This window comes from Phascolarctos cinereus, unplaced genomic scaffold, assembly GCF_003287225.1.
Source record: "Phascolarctos cinereus isolate Bilbo 61053 unplaced genomic scaffold, phaCin_HiC Scaffold_726;HRSCAF=1367, whole genome shotgun sequence".
Lineage (NCBI taxonomy): Eukaryota > Metazoa > Chordata > Mammalia > Diprotodontia > Phascolarctidae > Phascolarctos > Phascolarctos cinereus.
In genome coordinates this window covers 70,917,425-70,939,450 of record NW_027556098.1, presented here as the reverse complement: position 1 = coordinate 70,939,450, position 22,026 = coordinate 70,917,425, and the positions used below count along the sequence as shown (strand labels likewise).

The following is a 22,026-nucleotide window of genomic DNA, read 5'->3' as shown; positions in this document are numbered from 1 at the left end:
TTGGGTGGTTTATTTGTTAACTTAGAACGGTCATCTGGGACATTTATTCCTGAGTATATCATACAGCTTAGGTCCTAGTATTGCAATGGCAGAACTGGGATGGTGAATTGCCTTAGGTATTATTTGTTTTGCTTAGGCTTTGGGCCCTGAAGGGCCTGCTTAATGCATGTCATTAATGATTTAAATCACATGTATATCCTTTAGTCATACAGAATTGGAACAGGAATAGACTGAATGCGCTAAGGCTCACTTTTGGAGGAAACTTAAAAACCAGTGTCAAGAAGAAAGGGTAACTCTTTGGATCTGAATTTGTTGATTCTTAGACAGGGTGCTATTATTGACTTGGATATACTCCTCTGGGCAAGGGCTTGGAGAGCTGCACCTGTATATGCTTGCTGAATGTATACATATCTTCACTCAGTGTTTGTTTATATTTAATAAAAGGGGCTTAAAATCACTATTTACCTCACTGACCCAATCTCTCTAGATCTGAATCTTGCATTTGGGGCCAGCCTGCACATGGCTCAGGATATCACTGTTTTCCAACAAAGACAGCAATTGATTCACAGTCTTCCCCATGACGTCTAGTCTCTCCACACTGTCTGTTCTTCCAGGTCATCAATCCCAATCTAGTTCCATTTTCCTCCCTTCACAGCCTTCACCCTATGCTTAGTCATTCTTTGACTCAATGTCATAGTGTCACTCAAACTTACCAACCCAAGCCCTGTTTTACCCACAATCCTCTTTCTTTGTTTTTATTAGCATGCTGCTTAATCCTGCTGGAGAAGGTCATTCGATCTTGCTGACTGGTTCAACTACATATTTGTGTTATTGAATGTCACCTGGGTCATCAGTGCTACTTGACTCTCTATAACAATTCCTTCAATGGTTAGTCTCATCTTTCTCTTTCTTCAGGTAACTAAAACTATTCCCTAGCCCCTCTCTCTCACCAGAAGAACTCATTTCTTATCTTTCTGAATAAAAGAAAGGTTATTTGCTACAAGCTCCCTATTTTTCCCTCCTATAGTATGTCTCAGACCACTTCTCTCCATTCTTTCCTCCCTAGTTCTTGTGTTTAAAGAAGAAATGTCAGTCATTGCTCATGACAAGGCAACATCCTATACTTGCATTTTTAGTCCTCTCTTCATCTTTCGAAGGTATCTGTCCTCTCTCTCTACCCCTTTCATCCTTCTACCTCTCTCTGATATTTAAAAATCTCTATATTCACTGACTACTTTTAAATCTGTGACTCTAATCCTGCCTGCTACCAACAAATATACTCAGGTCTTCTCCTTCCTTAAGAAACTGCCAAACTCAATATTTCTTATCCAATTTTTGTTCACAGGCTGTCCCCCGTGCCTATAAAGCACTTCTTCCTTACTTTTGCCACTCAGAATCTCTAGTTTCCTTAAAATCTCAACTCAGGTGTCACTTCCTAAACAAAACTTTCTTCCTCTCAAGTTGTTCATACTCATTCACTCAGCTAATCTTATTTTTACTTTTATATGTACATGTTGCATCTTCCTGATAGAATATAAACTAATAAAGGGCAGAGAATGTTTCATTTTTGTCTATTCCCAGAGCCTAGAAGGAAGCCTTGTACTCGTAGATGATTAAAAAATATTTATTGAATTGAATCCAAATGAATGATCTTATCCCTTATTCTATTTAATCTATAGTTCCACCCTTTCATCAGGAATGTCTGGATCTGAGGATCCATAAAGTATGACAAATTGCTCATTATGAGAAATTCTGCTTTAGAGAATGCAAGAAATTATTAAATATTTCATGAGATATTGGGAGAAAAAAACCTGTTCTTTGTTCTGGAAAGATGTTTACTTTTGTTCAGATTTATTCATTCAATAACCATTTACTAAATGCCAACTACTTGAAAAGCACTAGGTGTTGGAAAGGTCCAAAGAAGAAGATGCTTCCCTGGACAGATCAGGGAAGTCTTAGATTTGAGCTGTTTTAGAGGATGAGTAGGATTCAAGAAGTGCAAAGACTACAGAGGATGCATGAGGAGAAATTCTAGATGTAGATTTAGAGTGAGTAAGGACACAGAGGCCAGAAACCACAATTCTAGAATACTCATGATAAAACACGGTATCCACCTCCAGACAGAGAGAGGTAATGGACTGAGTACAGACTGAAGCTTTTCTTTTTTTAATGTGGCTAACAGGGATTTGTTTTGCTTCATTCTACACGTGTGTAATGGGTTTTGTTTTTCTTGTCTTCACAGTGGGTAAGGAAGGGAAGCAGGAGGAAGACAATTCAGAACTTAAAATAAAATTAAACTGAATTAAAAAAAACAGTGATAGATAAGTGCTGGATGTATACAAGTGACAGAAAGTGATGGAGTCTGGCAGTAATTTAGAACACATTGAGTGGAATGGTGTGGGGGAGGCTACAGAGTGTGGAATGCCTTGTGTGATAGAACTTTTGTACTTTATTTGATAGATAGGGTGCTATTGAAGGGTTTTGAACAGAGAAGAGATATGAACAAATCAGCATTCATGGAGGAAATATGAAAATCTTGAGAACATGTTGGAGCAGAGGGAAACTAGAGGTGGGGAGATCAGATTATGAGGCTATTCTATATAATCCTGGGTGGGTAGTAGTTGGGTAGACTTTATAGAAATTTTAACTAGTTGCCTATGGGAGGAGTGGAAAGAGGAAGAATATAAAAAAACCAAGGTTTTGTGCATGGATAACAGGAAGAATGGTGATGCCATTGCCAGAAATAGTAAAGTCAGAAAAAGGAGGTGGTTAAGGGGGTAATATAACAAGTTTTCTTTTGGACATGTTGAGCTTGAAGAAGTATCCAGCTAGAATTCAGCTAAGGCCAATCTTCTCCCCTTCATTTATTAAGCACGTGCAGAACACTATACTAGATGTGTGTGTAGATGCAAAATAAGACATGTTTCTTGCCACTTTGAGTAGGAGGAGAAGACACATACTTACTTTAATATTTTCATTGAAATATGATTTCATTGATGAGACTATTCCCTCCCAATGTTTAGTTAGAAACCCACCACGCTCCTCAATCTGTGTACTTCTTAGCCAAGTTCTCACTTAAATGTTCCGTAGATGTTCTATCTAACACTCTGGAGTTGCTCCTCTGGCCTTTTCACACTTTGAGCATACCACGTAGCTTCCAGGCTGTCCTGTTAAGACCTTGATCTTGCCACAAGACCAACTCATCTCTTTTGTTTGTCATACAACTAGATGGCACAGTGGATACAGCACTAGACCCGGAGTCAGGAAGACCTGAATTCAAATCTAGCTATGTGACCTCAAGCAAGTCATTTAGCTTCTGTCAAGTCACAACTTCTGCCGGTCTCAATTTATCTCTCTGTAAAATAGGGATAATAATAGCATTTACCTCCCAAGGTTATTGTGGGGATCAAATGAGATAATATTTATAAAGTGCTTTGTAAACATTAAAGCAATATATTATTTTCATCATCATCACCAAATTTTTTTGGGTTACATGTTTTATAACATTTCTCACATGTAAATCATCAGTGGATGTATCTTTCAGCCTACGTACATGTATTATGGGTAACTCATAATTTTGATTCTTCAATGATTGGGTGATCTGTAATTTGCAATCACGTATTAGCCCTGGGAAAATGTTACTGTTAAAAAAAAAGATGGGATTTTCTGTAGGGAAGAGCTTAGGGTCTTTGAAATTTTAAGCAATTTCCTGAATATAATATAGTGCACTGTCACCTTGCTATTCATATACAATGCTGATTTCCAGACATTCATATGGGTACAAAACACATGATGGTTTGACTTCCTTATCCTCTGTACACCTCTCAACCCCTTTCTATCATACATCTCACCTCTAATAACTTCCTTATTAGCCACTGAAATGGTTCCTCAAAGTCCTTATTCTTCCTACATAGCATTATATATGTTTTATATATATATATATATATATATAACAGACAGAGAGAGATAGAAAGTGAGACAGAGACACACAGAGAGAGAGAGAGAGAGAGAGAGAGACAGGCAGGCAGAAAAACACATAGGTGGACTGATGGAAATGATGGACTATATTGTCCATATATCCAGTTTCCTGTCACGTTCTGGACAAATAGGCATAGGTTTCCTCTCTCTTCATATGTAGCAATCCCATAAAAATGGACACATAGATAACAATGTATTACAGTGTCTAATGTGGAAGAATAAGTACTTTGAGGATCCATTTCAATAGCTAATAAGGAAGTTATTAGAGGTAAGATGTATGAGAAAAAGGGGTTGACAAGTATATAGAGGATAGGGAAGTAGAATCATCATGTGTTTTGCACCTAAATGACTGGAAATCAGTTAATCAACAAGTACTTATTAATCCTTTATTACATGCCATGCACTTTGCTAGGTGCTGGAAATACAAAGGCAAAAAAAAAATCTTCCTGTCTTCAAGGAACTTAAATTTTATCAAAGGAAACAACATGTACCCAAATGAGTTTACACCAAATATATAGGATTTTCATTTTGTGGGGAGATTACTACTAGCAGCTAGGAGGGTGGATCAGGAAAGGCTTTATGTTGAAGAGTTTCACAAGGCAATCTTGAAAATAATGCTTAGAATTTATTATATACTTCTGAATAGCACGAAGTATGAAATGGAGATTCACAGTTTCATAGAGAATCCTCTTTTGTGTTCTGCATGTATGGAAATAATCTTTTTTAGTGTGTAAGCCCAGAAAAAAATCAAAAACAAAACTAAAAAAGATGGGAGTTTAATCACAGTTTTGAAGTAAACAAGGGATTATAAGAGGCAAAGGTGAACATGGGGTGAATTCTAAGGCATTAAGGACACCCAGGGCAAGGGCATAGAAATAGGATACTTAGTATTGTGCATGAGAAATGGCAGATAGGGTAGTTTGGGAGGGAGAGAGAGAAAAAAAAGGAAGAAGGAGGTAGAGGAAGAGGTGGTGGAGAAGGAAGAAAAGGAGAAGGAGGAGGAAGAGGAGAAGAAGGAGAAGAAGAAGAAGAAAAAGAGAAGAAGAAGAAGAAGAGGAAGAAGAAGAGGAAGAAGAAGAGGAAGAGGAAGAAGAAGAAGGAAGAAGAAGAAAGGAAGAAGGAAGAAGAAGAACAAGAAGAGGAAATGCATAATAAGACTAGAAATACAGGTTGGGGCAAAATTGTTAAGGGTTTTAAAAGTAAAAGAAAAAATTTTATATTTGATCCTAAGAGTAATAAGGTATTGTTGGAGTTTACTGAATAGGGGAGTTACGTGGTCTGAACTGCACTTTAGGAAAATCACTTTGGCAGTTGTGTACAGGTTGGATTACAGTGAGAACACCCTTGAGTCAGGGAAACCCATTAGAAAGCTTTTGTAAAAGTCCAGGTGAGATGTGATGAGGACCTGAGCTAGGGTGGGTGCTGTGTGAGTAGAAAACACTGGACCCAAGAAATGTTCTGGCAGTAGGACCAACAATACTTAGAGTTATTGGCGAGTTATTGGCGAGAGTTATAAGGTGAGGGGAAAGTGAGAGTCAAGTATAACACTAAGGTTTTGGATCTAGGTAACTGGAAAGATTCTGGTGCTCTTGACAGAAACAGGGAAATTTGGAAGAAGGTAGGGTTTGAAGGGTAATGATAATGATTTCTTTTTTTTGGACTTGATAAATGTGAAATGAATATGGGATGTCTAGTTTGAAATATCCAGTAGGCAGTTGGAGATGTGACTGGAACTCAAGAGTGAGCCTAGGGCTAGGTAGATAGTTAGGATTCATTTGCATAGAAATATGCAGTCCCTGAATGGGAGAGTGTAGCAAGAGATCTCAGGACACCACCTTTGGGTACACCAATTATTATAGATGATGAAAAAGTAAAACTGAGGAGTGGTCAGGAAGGCAGAAGAACCTAAAGAGAAGACATAAGGAAAACTTAAAAAAGAGAAAGTAATGCAGAAGGAAGAGGTGGTCAAAAGTGTAAAATGCTGCAGAGAGATTAAGAAGCATAAAGATTGAGAAAAGGCCAACACATTATTTATCATTTTGGAGAAAGTAGTTTCTGTTGAATGATGGATGAAGTTGGAAGTCATACTGCAAAGAGTTGAGGACTCAAAAGGAGAGAAAGTAGAAGCAGTAAATGTAGACAATTCTGCCCTGCCCCCAGCCACTCCCATCCCAGGAGTTTGGCTGAAAAGGGAGTAGAAATATAGGTGTTCAGGAGATGTTAAGGTCTAGAGGACTTTTTAAGGATGGGGGAGACTTGAGTGTTTTAAAATTCAATGGAGAAGTCAAAAGCGCATAGGATCATAGGTTTGTTTGGAAGGGTTGACCTTGGAATGAGAAGATAGGAGGAGGAAATGATGTGAGAGCCCTGAGAAAAGAAAGGAAATTTCCAACAGACTATTCCAGAGACATGAAAATCAAGAACAAAGATCCAAAGTATTCACAAACTAAAGAAAAACTGAAATTTTAAAAAAGGAACAGATCTGCAATTCCCCCAAACGATATCACAGTGACTATCATTTTATTTCCTTGAGTCACATCAATCACACATACAATAATTATTATTGGAAGGTAAAAAATGCCTACACAGAAACTTCAGGGAATGTATGATCTCCAAGATGTGAGCAGATTTGGCTATTTTCAGATAGCAACTCAGATCCATGTGAGCCTCTGGAGCTTAAGGAGGTTGTGGTATGATGTCATATTCCAGAGAACTTGTCTTGATATAGGCATTCATTTGTGTTTTTCCTAGTGTGCTGATCCTTAAGAAATAGATTGGGAGAGCAATTTATGGTGTTATACCTCCGTCCTTTGGGGAATCTAGTTTGCCATGGCTATACTTATTATTTCCTCATTGGCTGGGGATCAAGCTTCAGGTGTAGGGCTGATTCTGAACACTGACTGAGACCTACGATGGCACTATAGTCAGAGGGAGAAGTGTCCCTGACACAGACTATGCTACATCTCTATTATAAGAACTTTCTAAAGTTTTGCCCCATCTAACATAGGGTGAGTCTGAGAGCTCCAGACATCCTGGAGTTTTTGATCAAGGAATACAGGTCAAATTCTACTTCAACAAATAAACATCTTTACAAGGAAAATTTCCAAAGAAATTTTCAAGTTCTGGGCAATGGTCTACTTCAAGTAATGCTTGATACAATATTTAATAAATGTCAGCAATGTAAATAATAAGTATAGTCTCTTGGAGTTAGTAACATTGGGATTTACCTGTAATTTGATCCAAATTCCACAATCACTCAGAGAATCCATTGTTTTCCTCTGTTTTTCTTTACCATTTCATAGTTGGACACCATCATGATACTTATTGGTAGGACTGGTCATGGGCAATTAAAGGATATGGAACAATCTTGTATTTAACCTATAAACTAGGTCACTACATCAAAGACTTCTGAGAATTCCCTCCATGGATGTAGATGGCAATCAGTCTACATCTTAGTAGATAAATCTTAAAGAGTAGCCTCAGGCTAAGAGAGGTTAAATGATTGCCCCTTGGTCACAAAGCTAATAAATGTGAGAGGCAGAACTTATATTCCAGCCTTCCTGTCTCCAAGTCCAATACTCCACTATGTTTCACTGCCTCTCTAACTATGACCTTTAACCTATAAAAAAGACAGTCCCCATCCCACAGAAGCTTTATACAGTAAAAGCCAAAATTCAATCAGAAACAGAAATTGTGGGTTTGCCAACCATCTTCTAAGGCAACTTCCTTTGCATGGAATGATTTCTTTTTAATTTATGCTAGGAGGGCAATGCAGGGGAAAAAAAGTTTTGGAAAAATTATAAATGAGAATAACGGGAGAAGAATGCAGTTAGAGAAGTACAACATTGCAGATCCTGGTATAAAATATAAGGCAGGGAGCAGAAGAGTCACTTGTACATAGAGACTTGTAGATTTGTATAAATACATAGACATATACATGTATGTAAACACAAACACATGCATATTTATCTACACATATAGGTGTGTATATATATGTATGTGTGTATATGTACATCTTTTTTTTTGTCTCTAAGCATGCACCAAACTAAATCCTTTATATTAAGTCTTGTGGAGTGAATCACTCGAAGCAGGAATAACAACTTAAAAAAAATTAGAGTAGACAAAACACTTGAGATTATATTAAAGGAGACAACTGTGCATGAGCAGCAGAATGAACAAGATGACCTAATTGGTCTTCCTCTTCTAATGTTCTGAGCTTCTCCACCAAGTTATATTTCAATATGATTTGTTGTTCCACTGTGGTTGGCACAGATGACTATAAAACAGCTCTTAATTCTTATCTCCAAAGATGCAATGAACAGGTTAAGTAATGAAAGCTAAAAATGACTTACTGGAAAGGAAGTGCTGGGATGTGGGGCCAAAGTCCCTGTGGGCTTCATGCAACTGCCTGATGCGCTCATCAATGGCCACCTGGGAGGAAGAGGAGAAAAATGACTATTCTCTCATCATATATAATGAGGAACAATTAAAATAACTTTGCCCTTTTTATAAATCTTTTGGGTCTGGAAGGCTGAGAATACTACAGCAACCATTTATAACCCCAGAGTTTTAATATCAACTTACTGCACATGGCCTTTGAGACTCATTTTTATCAAACTAAGGCCAAAACAAAAAAGATTTTCCTCTCTCACTATTGTTTAAATGAGTAGTTTATACCCTCACTTCTTTGGCTTTCCATAGATGAACTACTATACCAATTAACATCATTAGAAAAAAAGCTGCAAATTCCAAATCTTTCAAGAAACTGAGGTGAGTGACCAGGTTAAGTTTTTTCCTGTTTACTACCATAATACAGTGTAAAAAAAAAAAAGAACTTGAGAAGTATGATGCCTGTCTCAATCAGCTAACTTTCTTTAATTATTTCTAAAGCTTGTGTAATGTTGTAGTGTATAATATTATCAATGGAGTAGAACCAAGGTCTAAATTGTAATGGAATATTCTCAGATTTCCTCATTTCAAATTGCAATGGGGGGGGATGAATAAGGGGATAACTGGGAGATCTAACCTTGGCTATTGTAGCATATAAATGACTTTTTTTTCTAATAAGTAGGTATATAAACTACATTTAGTAGTGATCTGCAAGACAATTAAATTCCATCCTGAAAAAAAACAAAACTGAAGGAAGTTTCAAGCTGTTTCACCTGTTCCTTAGTAAACCTAACATCTTTAACCATTTAAGCTTCAAAAACCTACAGCTAGTACGACAGGGCTGCTCTAAATGGTGTTGAGGACTCCTAAGAGGCAAAGTCCATTTCAGATCTGGTCCATAGGTTTTGATCTCTTTGAGAAAGAAGTCTCTCAAGGACCCTAAAGAAAGCCAACTCTAGACCTCCAATCAAATTGCCAGAGTAGCTACAGAGATAGCTTTTCCTCTTTCGTTTTCTTCCTCTCTTATATAATCCCTCTCTGAACTCATACTTTAATTAGCATGAAACTGACCTGGACTCTGAGGTGGATAGGGCAAGAATCTAAAGGATTATAGGACCATAAATATAGATTTGATCATTTAGTCCAACTCTATCATTTTTACAAATGAAGAAAATGAGGCCCAAGGGACTGGATAACTTCTGCAGAGTCAAGGCAGTAATTATCGGAGATGAGCCTTGAACCCAGGTCCTCCAACTTAGACTCAATACTCTTTCCACTGTAAAATATACATGGTAGATCATGAGGCATCCATACTAACTGTAGTATGTCATAATGGTGTATGCTACATTGTTATATATCACATGACACTAAGACATAAATCCATTAAATCAATGAAAATTTGTCAACTCTATGAAAGAAATAAAATTGTTTGTATAATTTTGAGTAGATAAAACAATTTAATTTAATTTCCCAACCAGTTGTTTAGAGAATAAACATAATCTAAAACTATTTATATATCTTTGAAACTTTCATATTTTATAGTCCAATGAAAGTTTTAGAGTTGATGAAGAATGAAGCAACAAAACACCATGTTAAAGACGACTGAAAACAATACACAGTAATCAATGAATTAAATTAAAACTGAAGTAAAGATTAATCCTTATTCACAGATATGATTACATCACTAGTATGCTCAAAACCCTTCATTAGCTTCCTATAACCTTCCAAATAAAGTCCTAACCCCTAACCCCTTGCCTTTGAATGAAAAGTCTTCTACATTCAGGTGCCAACTATCTTAATAGCTTATCACAATACTTCCTCTCATATACTCTACTCTCCAGAGAAAGTAGACTATTTGTCATCTCCTGAACACGTTCTGGGCTTTTGTGCTTCCAGGTTTTTATTACATATTTCCTATAACTGGAATATCCTTCCCACTCTTAAGCCCATCTGTCCTTTAAGTTCCTACTCAAAAGCTATTTTCTCCAAGAAATGTTTTCTAATCATCTCAATCAGAAATAATACTTCTTTGGACCTAGCATAGCATTCTCTACCTCGTGACATTTTGTTGACTTAGTGGTGCCTGGCAGTAGAAAGAAAAGAAGGAAGGATAAAAAGAAGCAAGAATTTTTAAGCATCTACTATATACCAGGCCCTGTACTATATGCTTTACAAAAATTTTATTTGATCTTCGCAACAGGAAGTAGGTGCTATTATCATCTTCATTTTACAGTTGAAGAAACTGAAGCAGATAAGTGACTAGCTCAGGGTCACCCAATAAGTATTTGAGGCCAGATTTGAATTCAGGTCTTCTTGATTCCAGAATTAGCTAAGGTAATTAAAGAATAAATATCCCATCATTGAGCAACACAGAGTATAGTGGTAGATTGCAATGAGACTAGCAGTCACTATCAATTTTTAATTTCCCCATTCTATATCCAATTTTCTTAAATACTTCAAATGAGAAGAAATCAAATTTATATTTCTCTCAACACAAATTACTTTGTAAAATGCTTGAGGGTAGGATTTAAATAAAATATGCACTATATTAGAAAATGGAATATTAAGAAAACAATGTCTTCAAATAGCTAAGGTATTAAACACAAGGTATTTCTAGTCACAAAATTATCTTTAGGTATAAGGTAGAATAGAAATCAAACAAATGCACAAATGATTAAACAAATTAATAGACTTAAAAAAACACTAATGCATGTAATATCCACATGGTCTATTGCTAACTATAAAAAGAATACTTTTTTTTCAGTAGGTATCTATATAATCCAAAGAAATTTTAGGAGTTAAAGCAATAGGTTTCACAGATTAGGACTTTGCTGGCTATTTTTTTAATGTACCTTGAAGATTATGGGCCCAGGGCAAAGAAGACAAAAACAGATTTGAACATCCATCACTATTTTGCTGAGATAAAGGGCAACCTTTGCTTATTTATTCGTTAAATAAATGAATACTTGGTACGTTACAGAGATAGCATGGCCTAACGTGAAGAGTGCTCCCTTTGAAGGCAGAAAGTTCAAATCATGTTCCTGGCACTTATTAGCTCTGTGACTGTCAAGACACTTAATCTCTTTAAGTCTCTGGAACCTTCCTGGGATTTATCTATTAAGTCACAAACAGGGGAGAGAGTTCCTATATCAGAAATTGTCCGGTGATGACAAATTGAAGATCTTTGCTGTATTCCTATACCCATTAATGTGCTAAAGGTCCTAAGAAATGCAAGATATGAGTCTTGGTCCTTTAGAAGCTTAAAGTCCACGTGAAAGGGAAGGGGAAAGGGATACAGTGGATAGAATACTGAGACTGGCATCAAGAAGACCTGGATTCAAATCCAGCCTGAGATACTTACTAGCTGGGTGATCTTGTATCACTTAACTTCTGTTTGCCTCAGTTTCCTTAACTGAAAAATAGGGATAGTAACAGCACCTATGGGGTTCAAGGGCGGTTCTGAGGATCAAATGAGATAATGTATAAAACACTTAGCATAGTGCCTATCACATAGTAGGTGATATATAAATGCTTATTCCCTTCCTTCTCCCTCCGTCTCCTGCCCCCACTCCCATTGTAAGCTCCTAGAAGGCTGGAACCATATCTTATTATTCCTTAGTATGCCCAGTGCCTAGCCCCATGCTTTGTATATAATAGATAGACTACAAACCTTTTTTCAGAGGCTACCTATTAATTAGTTTATCAATATTTACTAATTATGAATTTAATTTAATTAATTGATTAATAAACAAACCTCTTCCTTATTAAGAGACTACTATAAGCCAGGCACTAAGGATGCTAAGCACTGAGGATATAAAGAAACACACACACACACACACACACACACACACACACACACACACAATCAGACCCTACTCTCAAGTAGCTCATTGTCTAGTGGGGGAGACATCATGATATCATGCATACAACTATGTACAAACTAGATGTATACAGGATAAAATGGAGATAATCCACAAATAGGTCTTAGCAATAATGGGGATCAGAAAAGGCTTCCTGTAGAAGGTAGAATTTTAGCAGGAACTTGAAGGAAGTCAGGCAAATCAGGAGGCAGAGAAGAGAGGAGACAGTGTTCCAGGCATGGCACCAGACAATGAAAACACCCAGAGTCAGTAAATGGAGTGTCTTGTGTGAGGAACAGTACTTAGTAAACCTGTTGAATCAAACTGACCTGAAATGAATACTGGTGTACTAGGAAGATAGTGGACCTACTGATAGAAATAGGGAAGTTGAGAAAGAGCAAGCAGAGTAAAAATGAAAAGTTCAGTATTATATATTTTGAGTTTACAGGAATGATAGCAGGACACCTACATGTGGATGTCTTACAGGGAGCTAAAGATATAGGATGGGCTTTTAGGTGAAAGTTTGGAGCTAGAAGCACAGATTTGTCACCACAGAAGTAGTATTGTGATTGGTATCATGAGAAAAAAAACCCAGAGCACTGAAGAATGCAAATTAAAACAATTCTGAAGTACTACCTATTATAATTATAATACCTATAAGATCAGCTAATAGGACAGAAAAGTTAAATGACAAATGTTGGAGGGGATGTGGGAAAAGTGAGATATCAATGCACTGTTGGTAGAGTTGTGAACTGATTCAACCATTCTATAGTGCAATTTGGAACTATGACCAAAGGGCTATAAAATCATGCATACCCTTTGACCTAGCACTATCATTACTAGGTCTGTATCCCAAAAAAGATAACAACAAAAAGCAGCTCTTTTCTTGGGGCAAAGAATTGGAAATTGAGGGGATGACTATCAGTTGGGGAATGGCTGAACAAGTTGTGGTATGTGATTATGATGGAATACTATTGTACTATAAGAAATGATGAGCAGGATGCTCTCAGAAAAACCTGGAAAGACTTGCATGGGCTGATGCAAAGTGAAACAGAAATACTGTAAGATGATCAGCTACGAATGATTTAGCTATTCTCAGCAATACAACAATCCAAGACAACTCTGAAGGACTTCTGATGAAAAATGCTATCCATCCCCATACAAAACACAAGAACCGATGGTGTCTAAATGCAGATTGAAGCACACTTTTAAAAAAATTTTTCTTGAGTTTGCTGTTGTTTTTTTGTCTATGTTTTCTTTCACAACATGTCTATTACGGAAATGTTTTGCGTGATTACATACGTATAACCCATATTGAATTGCTTGCCTTCTCAAATGAGGGGGTGTGGGGAGTGAGGAAGGGAGAGAATTTGGAACTCAAAGTTTTAAAAACAAATCTTAAAAATTGTTTTTACGTGTAGGTGGTGAAAAATAAAATACTAAAGAAATGTTAACAGTAAAATTTATTTTTAATTAAGAAAAATTTTTAAAAAAGCAGAGCACTAAGAGAAAGAAAAACCAGAGGCCAAAGACTGAGCCTTGAGCCTTGTGAATTGTAGAGGAATGAATGAGAAATCATTTATTAAGCGCTTACTATCTCTAAGGACTCTGCTAAGCACTAGGCAGACAAATTAAAAAAAATAGACTGTCTCTTCCCTCAAGGAACTTAACATTTTAATAAAATAGAGATACGGAACTCCCATTTAGGGCCCCTTCTTTCCTCCGACACTACTACCACTCTGTTATGACCCTATTACAAGCCTCTGGCCCCTCAAGCTTGGATTCCTGAACTACTGCAATAGCCAGCTAGTTGCTCTCCCTGACACAAGTCTCTCCCTCTTCCAGATCAACAGTTCTTCCTTAAGCACCGGTCTGACCATGTCACCCCTCCCCATCCAACAAATTTCAATGGCTCCCTATTACCTCCAGAAGCAAGGCTTTTAAGGCCCTATATAACCTGGCCCCTTTCTACCCTTCTGGTCTTTCTAGACTTCTTTCTCTCCTCCATGTATTCTGTAGTTTGTGTCACTGGTCTTCTTGTTCCTAATTCTAGTGCCTTCCTTTTCTTATTGATTTCCTATTTATCTTGCATATAGCCTGCTAGTACATAACTGTTTGCTTGTTGTCTCCCTTATGACATCGTGAGCTCTTTGAGGGTAAGGACTGTCTCTTACCTCCTTTTGTTTCTCAGTACATAGCTTAGTGCCTGGTATACAGTTGGTGCTAAATAAATGTTTATTGACTTACTGTTCCTCTCATAGGACTCCCTCTTTCAACTCCCAGCATTTTCCCTGACTGTTCCCCATGCCTGGAACTCTCTCCTCCTCATCCTACCTCCCGCAAAAAGCCTTTCTGACTCTTCTTTAATCTTAGTACCCTTCCTCTGCCAATTATTTTCAATTTATCCTCCCTATATTTTGTTTGTATATACAGTCATCCCTTCCACATCACAACTTTCCCCATCATGGTTTTGATTTATTGCGGGTTGGCATAAGAAATGAAATGGGAATTTGGGAGGAGTTTTGCAGAAGCTGCAGACGACATGCGAAGACCAGCAGATGACACAGAGCCTATGACCAAATACTTAACCCAAATTTTACAATAAGGTACTATAAACACTCCATAAAAGAAAAAGACAAAAATTGGACTTCTTTTCTGGTAAAAGGGAAGATCAAAAAAATTTAAGCAGATTTTCGAGATCATGGGGTACTGCCCCCTCCCCTCCATCCCTGAGATGTGGAAGGAATAAGTATAGTTGTTTGCATATTGTCTTCCCTATTAGATTGTGAGTGCTTTGAGAGCAGGGATTGTTTTTTGCCTTTCTTTGTACCTCTGATGTTTAGCATAGTTCCTGACACATAGTAGGCACTTAATGAATACTAGTTGATTGGCTGAAGGTAGTGAGGATCAGCATGTGGTGGCAGGCCAGCTAGCAAGAAGATGACCAGGTCTGGGGCCTGCCAAAATACTGGGCCAGGTACACTGGGTACCATTCAGTACATGCATCTAAAAGTGCTCAGATCTTCATGATTAAGAGGTACAAGGAGGAAGAACAGCCAGGAGTGGTCAGAGACTTGAGGAAAACCAGTTTGCTTTGAGTGTAAGGTATAAAGATGTTGAAAAAGGTACAAAGAACCATGTGCCATTGTTTTGTTTTTGCAATGGGCATTTTTTCATGAATATTATCTAATCTGCAATTCCTATATTTTAAAATGTATATTAAGAAACTGGTATTCTTTATGCCCCAGTTACACATAGAACTGCCATGTGTGCCTTTGAGTATTCACGATAGTTTACTATAATTCTTTAGGAGATCACGGAGTCAGAGAATATCAGGGTTAGAAATCTTCTCAGAGGTTAGTTATTTAGCAACCTGAATCTGAATAGTAATTAGTTTTATGACAACCTTGACAAGGGGATTTCCAACCTTGATCTAATCATGGGGCACTCATTATCTCCTGTGACACCTTATTTCAACTGTGGATGGCTTTCATTGTTAAGAAGTTTTTCCCTATTTTGAACTGGTATTTGCCTTTCCGTAAGCTCCATTCATTACTCCGGTGCTCCGAGGCCAAATTAAAAAAAAAAAAGGTTTCTCCTCATGGAAAATATCCTAATACTAGCTAACATATTCCCTTTAAATCTTCCCTCCTCTGAACTACATATTCCCTGTCCCTTCAACTGATCTTACCACTTAGGTCACCCCCTTTGTGTGCATTCCAGTTTGTCAATGTCCTTTTAAAAATATGGTACCAAGAACTGAACAGAATATTCAGATGTGGTGTGATGCCTGCGGAATATAGCAGTACAATCATCTTCTTTGTTTTGAACAGTATGCCTCTATCAGTTCACCAAGGATTACATACTTTTTTTGGCTGCTTTGTCACATTGTTGATTCATGTTGAGCATGTGTATAATGCTATACTTCCATCCCCCAGATCTTTTTCACATGAACTGTGGTCCAGCCACATGCCTATCATGCACTTATGCAATTTGTTTTTGAATCCAAATGGAGGTTGTAGCACATTGCTTTATCCAATTTCATCTTATTATATTCAACCCATCACTCTAGCCTGTCAAGATCTTTTTGGATCTTGATTCTTTCATCCAGAGCATTAACCATCCCTCCTATCTTTATGTCATTTGCAGATCTGATGTATCTACTTATATCTTCTTCCCAGTCATTGATAAAAATGTGGAATGGCACAGAACCATAGAAAGATCCTTGAACCACGTTAGTGGAGAACTTCCACCATGGTGACAGCATGATGGATATGAAAATCTACCTTCTTTACTAATTGAAATATTTATATGTAATACTTTATAAAAACAATAATTAGTTGGCCTAGAAACTTTCTTCTTATCTGTTCCTGTCCTAATTGCTAAACTATAAAACTTAAGTGCTATGTAAACTGTTATATTATTACTTGATTTTTTTCATTTATGATTAGTAGGTTGTTATTTGCATAGGCCCTTCCCTTCCTACTTCTCTATCATAGATGTTTGGTCTTCTAATACCTTGAGAGGAAAGCATAAGTTTTAAAAATATTACTTCTGCCTTTAATTAAAGTGAATATTAAGCTAAATAAAGCTAGCAAACTAAAATAATGACATAAATAAGAAAATACTTTCTTTAGAAGACTTCTAATTAAAGTGAATATTAAGCTAAATAAAGCTAGCAAACTAAAATAATGACATAAATAAGAAAATACTTTCTTTAGAAGACTTTAGGTCCACTCTTTTCCCCCAGTTCTTACATCAAAATGTAGCAAGTGAAGCCTGATGTGATTTTTTTAAAAATTGGATTTCTTCTTTTTGTTTGTTTGTTTTTTTAGTGTTTTTCTATCCCAATGTCCTGGAAAGACGAATTAAATTTATACCTCATTGTCTGAAACAACGGATAATGGATAACAGTCAAAAGAAAATCTGGGCCATGTGGATCCTAGGAAGGGTTTCAAGTAAATCTAAGTGTAGATACTTGTTACATAACTTTCCTTCAAGTTCTAGTAGGTTTCTTCTTTTCTTTGTAATCTTCAATTAATTACTTTTTCTGCTTTAAAATATTTAAAATAGATTCAGGTGAGCAAAAGACTCCTTTCTAGATATAAAGAAAAAATTCAATAAACAAATAGTTCCATTACATGATTTTCCCCAGCATTCAACATCCTTACAGGCTCTAAATACAAAAAACATTTTTGCCTCTGTTGTTGTGTAAAATGTAGCTGGGCAGCCACATTTAAGTTTTTCTGTTTTCTCAGTTCTTTTGACCTTTGATAAATGCACATGGTCACCCAGGGACCAGACTCACACCCACATTAATGAGCTCGTAACAAAGTCTCCCTTTGTGCTGCCAGGCTAACCAATAAACCATGAAAATGATGCCTCTCTTCAGTCCATTCATCACTTTTTGCTTTGTAATTTTGCAGTTTATATAGTTTGAAAAAAAGCCCTTAATAATTTATTTCAGCTTCCAAATCCTTACTTGAAACACATATAAATGTATCTGCAAAAGTTATATGGAAAACTCTCCAGGGACTGATTATAGGTTCAGTTAAAATCCTTTTAACCTGTTTTCTTTTGAGGTAACACTGGAAAACACTGGTCTAAAATTTGTTTTTACAATGGTGTTTGTGTAATTTAAAGCTAACTTTGCACAAGAAAATCCCAGGGCTTCTGGAAAGCAATAAGTGGTGAACTATCTTATGTCCTGGAATTAATATATAGGAGGAAAAAAGCATATCAAATGGGGAAATTTCATTTTCTTGGCTCGTTTACAATCAGGTATTTAAAAGAGTACACTCTTGATTTGACTATTGGAAGATCAATCTATGGCAGAGTGCCCGTCAAGCAAATGTTTATAAATATTTATCATTTTGATTTATGGTAATGTTGCCAATAGGTATTTGTCACTGGTGATTCTCTAATATTCCCCACAAAAAAAGTAGCCCTATCCATCTCTTTGTGATCTTCTTTTCTCCCCTTCATTTTTCCTTATTGCCCAACATCCTTATTTCCTATTTTTTCTCTCTCCTCCCCGTTACCCTATTCTCTTCTTCTTGGGACCATGCCTAAGGCTTGCCTGCTGTACCTACAGATGCTACTCCTACCCACTGATGATGTTTCCTTGAAGTTGTAGGCCCCTCGAATAGTGTTGTTTTGTTAACTGGAATCTTAGATTATGAACCATCCAACTATGGTTTCTAGATTGAGTGACTGCTCTTATTCAGAAGAACTCTTCAGTTAACTAGAAAGAATAGGACAGAATGAACAGCCAGTTTTACATCCATGCCTTTAGCTTTCCTTTCTCCATTTCTAAAACTAATTCTAAAAAGTTGTGGGTTTTTTTTGACAGGATGATATAACTGACTCTTCTTCTACGATTAAGTCAAATTGAATTCATAGGTACACACAAAAATGTAAGAAGGTATCATTAATTTCAGTTAGAAAAATGGCATTCAACCTTCTTTATGATTTCCTTCTTCAAATCTGAAGAGTTAGAGTTAACTCTGAAGATTTTTTCAAATGAAAATATAAAGGGTAAGGAAGATATCAACCTTTTATGAAGGGGAAATAAATACCTTGTAGGAGGTATATTGTAGGAGCTGTTTTCACATTAAGACCTAAGCAAAAACTGAAATGATTTACATGAAGGATATAAAAATTCAGATTTTATCTTAACATAGGTATACTTTTAAATAATCTCATAATGTATTCTATCATTTGCAGCCAAAAAGAAGGCAAGTGACTCTCACCCCATTACATTAAAACATTTACATCTCAACTTAACATTCATATTTGTTCTACATTTAAAATATGTCACTAACAGTAAAATCTTTTGAGGTCATTGGAGCATTCCCTAGAAGGGGCATTTTAGGGCACATAAAGCAGAATGTTCAAATGCTAATTACACAATTATTCTGCCTAGTATTAGAACACAGGGAAATTATCAGGGACCAGAAGTGGCAATTTGAAATAATTATCAATGGAATAAAATAGAACTGGTATCATGATCTGAAAAACAAATGTCATACAGTAGACACAGAACTAAGCCAACTCACTTTTAAAAATGGCTCAAATTGGTTGAAATTCTGAAGACAAATGGGAAGGAATGCATCTGTAGCGGTTAAAAAAAAATCCTCATCCCAGTCAAGAAACCTTGATGCTAAGTACAATGTTGTACTCATTCATTTTCAGGCAGCTCCACTAATCATCATTTTAATGAAGAGGGGGGAGGAGAATTTGCTTAAGCATGCATATACAACTGAAATTAAACAAGAAACATAGCCCTTATTTAATCTCACACCATGTTCACAGCATTTCCACTGCATCCTGACCTTGACTCAGATCATATCCAATTTGACTGCATATCAAAGAACACTGGCTTCCACAAGCCCCCTTTTAATGTTACCCAGCACTACTCCTTCCTTCAGCTGAAAAGCTTCTTTCTTTTTTTCCTCACTGACATAGCAGGCTGTTCTTTACAAATCAATAAACAGGAAGATCTCATCTACTGTACTTCCAAATTTCTACAGAATACAGTCACTCTCTATTCCTAGCATATCAGAAGATAAGGCAGCATTTTAGAAAGCACACTTTGTGTTCCTCAATGAAGGACAGAGGAAAGTGGAAATCGACATCCATTGTTTCTGGGCCATGGGTTGGTCTGTCTTGATTGTAAAAGTCTAAAAACCTCTCTCAGTCTTGCATCTTTCCCTTTTTTTTTCTTTTTCTGTTTTCCTTAAACTGATTCTACCCTCCCCGTAGTCTTGCCGTTTATTCTTCTTATTCCCTTCTCTCTGACCAAAGGTTGGCTGGCAACTAAAATATATTCTCTTCAAAGCTGAACAGAAACTACTTTTATATATTAATTGTATACAAGTTAATGCAGTACAGGAAACTTAAGGGAGTGGAGGCAGAGGTAGACTAGGAGTAAATCACAAATTAGAGTACATTTCTTAGGAGAAGTGCAACACAATTTCTAGGTCATCGTGACACTAGGTGCACTTGGCTAAGAGATAATCTGAGTGACTTTATGAGATTCTTCTTTTCGCTAAAGCAAGAAATCCCAAAATCCATCAGGATACGTGCACTGTACCTTGACTCTCTTTTTAATCCTCAAGTGAAACCAAGACAGTAAAGTGTAATAAAAATGCATATAGCCTCAGGCTTTGCGTCTTAGCACAGAGAGAGAAAAATAAGCTTTTTGACTTAATATGTCTACTGTGAATAATCAACCATTGCTTTCTGGGATCTTGTTTTATAATCCTAACACACAGTGCTGAACTTCATGTTCGTGTTGCAGAAAGAACAAGGGAAGGTTCTCCCCTATGTAGAGGAGAAGAGAGAGGGTGGAGAGACAGGGGAGAGGTGGAAGAAAAGAGAGAAAGAGAAGAGAGAGAGAGAGAGAGAGAGAGAGAGAGAGAGAGAGAGAGAGAGAGAGAGAGAGAGAGAGAGAATATAATTTTTTAGTTTTATTTATTTTATTTTTAATTTATGGAATAAAAGAAGCATTTCCATAACATAGTATAATAAAAACAAGAATATATGTCTTTTTGAAAAGGAGATGAAAATTTCAACTAACAGGAAAAGATACAGTTATTTTATATGGAAAACTGCATGAGTTGTATCTCTTCTGCCTTACTGGGTGACACTTAAGTTATAGAACTATTAAACGAGGGGGAAAAAAAGAATATCACTCACAGAGAGAGATGAGGGATGAAGGAGACAAAGGAATGTAAGATAATTCCAGTTTTGATCCTGCTTTGCAGGGAAAACAATGGTGCCATCACTAGAAATAGGGAATTCAGTAGGAAAAGCTGGTTGTGGAAGGTAAGATGACTTAGAGGTGTACTGCCTTGATAAAAATGAATGAATGAATGCTAGAATATAAGGCAGTGTGGAATGCAGTGGCAGAGATATTCTTTCCCCCAGAACCTCTCAAATCACAAGTAGGTATCTGCACGTTCCATGATATCCAGATTAAATCTTAAGTGCAGTCCACTTGTTTCTGGCATTCAAGTGACCTGCTCTTGGTACTGCAAATATCTTATTAGCAAGATATAAAGGAGGCTGTATTAGACAATTGGGTAGGTATGTACTGAGTATTTCTTATAAGGCCAGTACTGTGCCAGACAGTGTGAAAGGTTAAAAAAAAAGCATATGGCATAGCCCTACTCTAAATTCAACTCAAAAAGATTTACGAATCAGCTACGTTGAGCTGGATGCCAGAGATACAAAGACAAAAATGAAGCAGTCTCTGCCAACAGAGGAGCTTGCATTTAACTGCCTTCAAGAAGCTTATAATCTAAAGAAAGAGAACAATCTAAAGTCAGAGCACAATTAAGTGATAAATTTTGTGCTATGGCTATAATCCCAACATGACATTAGAAAAGGGAAAGATCTCTCTGTGTTAGAGTAGTAGGAAAGGAAGCTAGACAGAAATAAATGTGAGACCAGGCTACTTTCATGGTCTGTCTAGCCCTAAAAGCCAAGGGGGAAAAAATGATGGAGTAACTCTTTCCTAAATTTAGTCTATAAATTCTCTTTGTTAGTTTATCAGGAATTTTCTAGATTTAAAATTTACATATTTTTATAAAAACTTATAAATTGCAATTAATTAGAAACCATTCTTCTTTTAACAATTTTACACTGGTTTGCAAGAAGTTTTCAAAATATAAAAGGGTTGAGTGATTTAAATGATTTCTTCCTTATCTTTTCCTTATTGAAATTGAATTGATTTTTTTTTTTATTAACCTAAAAGAATCTAAGCTTCTGGAAGGCAGACGCTGTTTTTCATTTT

The 22,026-nt window shown here is 36.6% G+C and overlaps 1 protein-coding gene across 1 annotated transcript in view; it reads right to left on the bottom strand.

Moving 5' to 3' along the window:
* Positions 1-22,026, bottom strand: part of DMD (dystrophin) — a 1,828,382-nt gene that overhangs the window by 255,944 nt on the left and 1,550,412 nt on the right. The window contains 1 exon segment of the mRNA XM_078146592.1: positions 8,331-8,409. Within this exon segment, the coding sequence (XP_078002718.1) occupies positions 8,331-8,409 (79 nt within the window).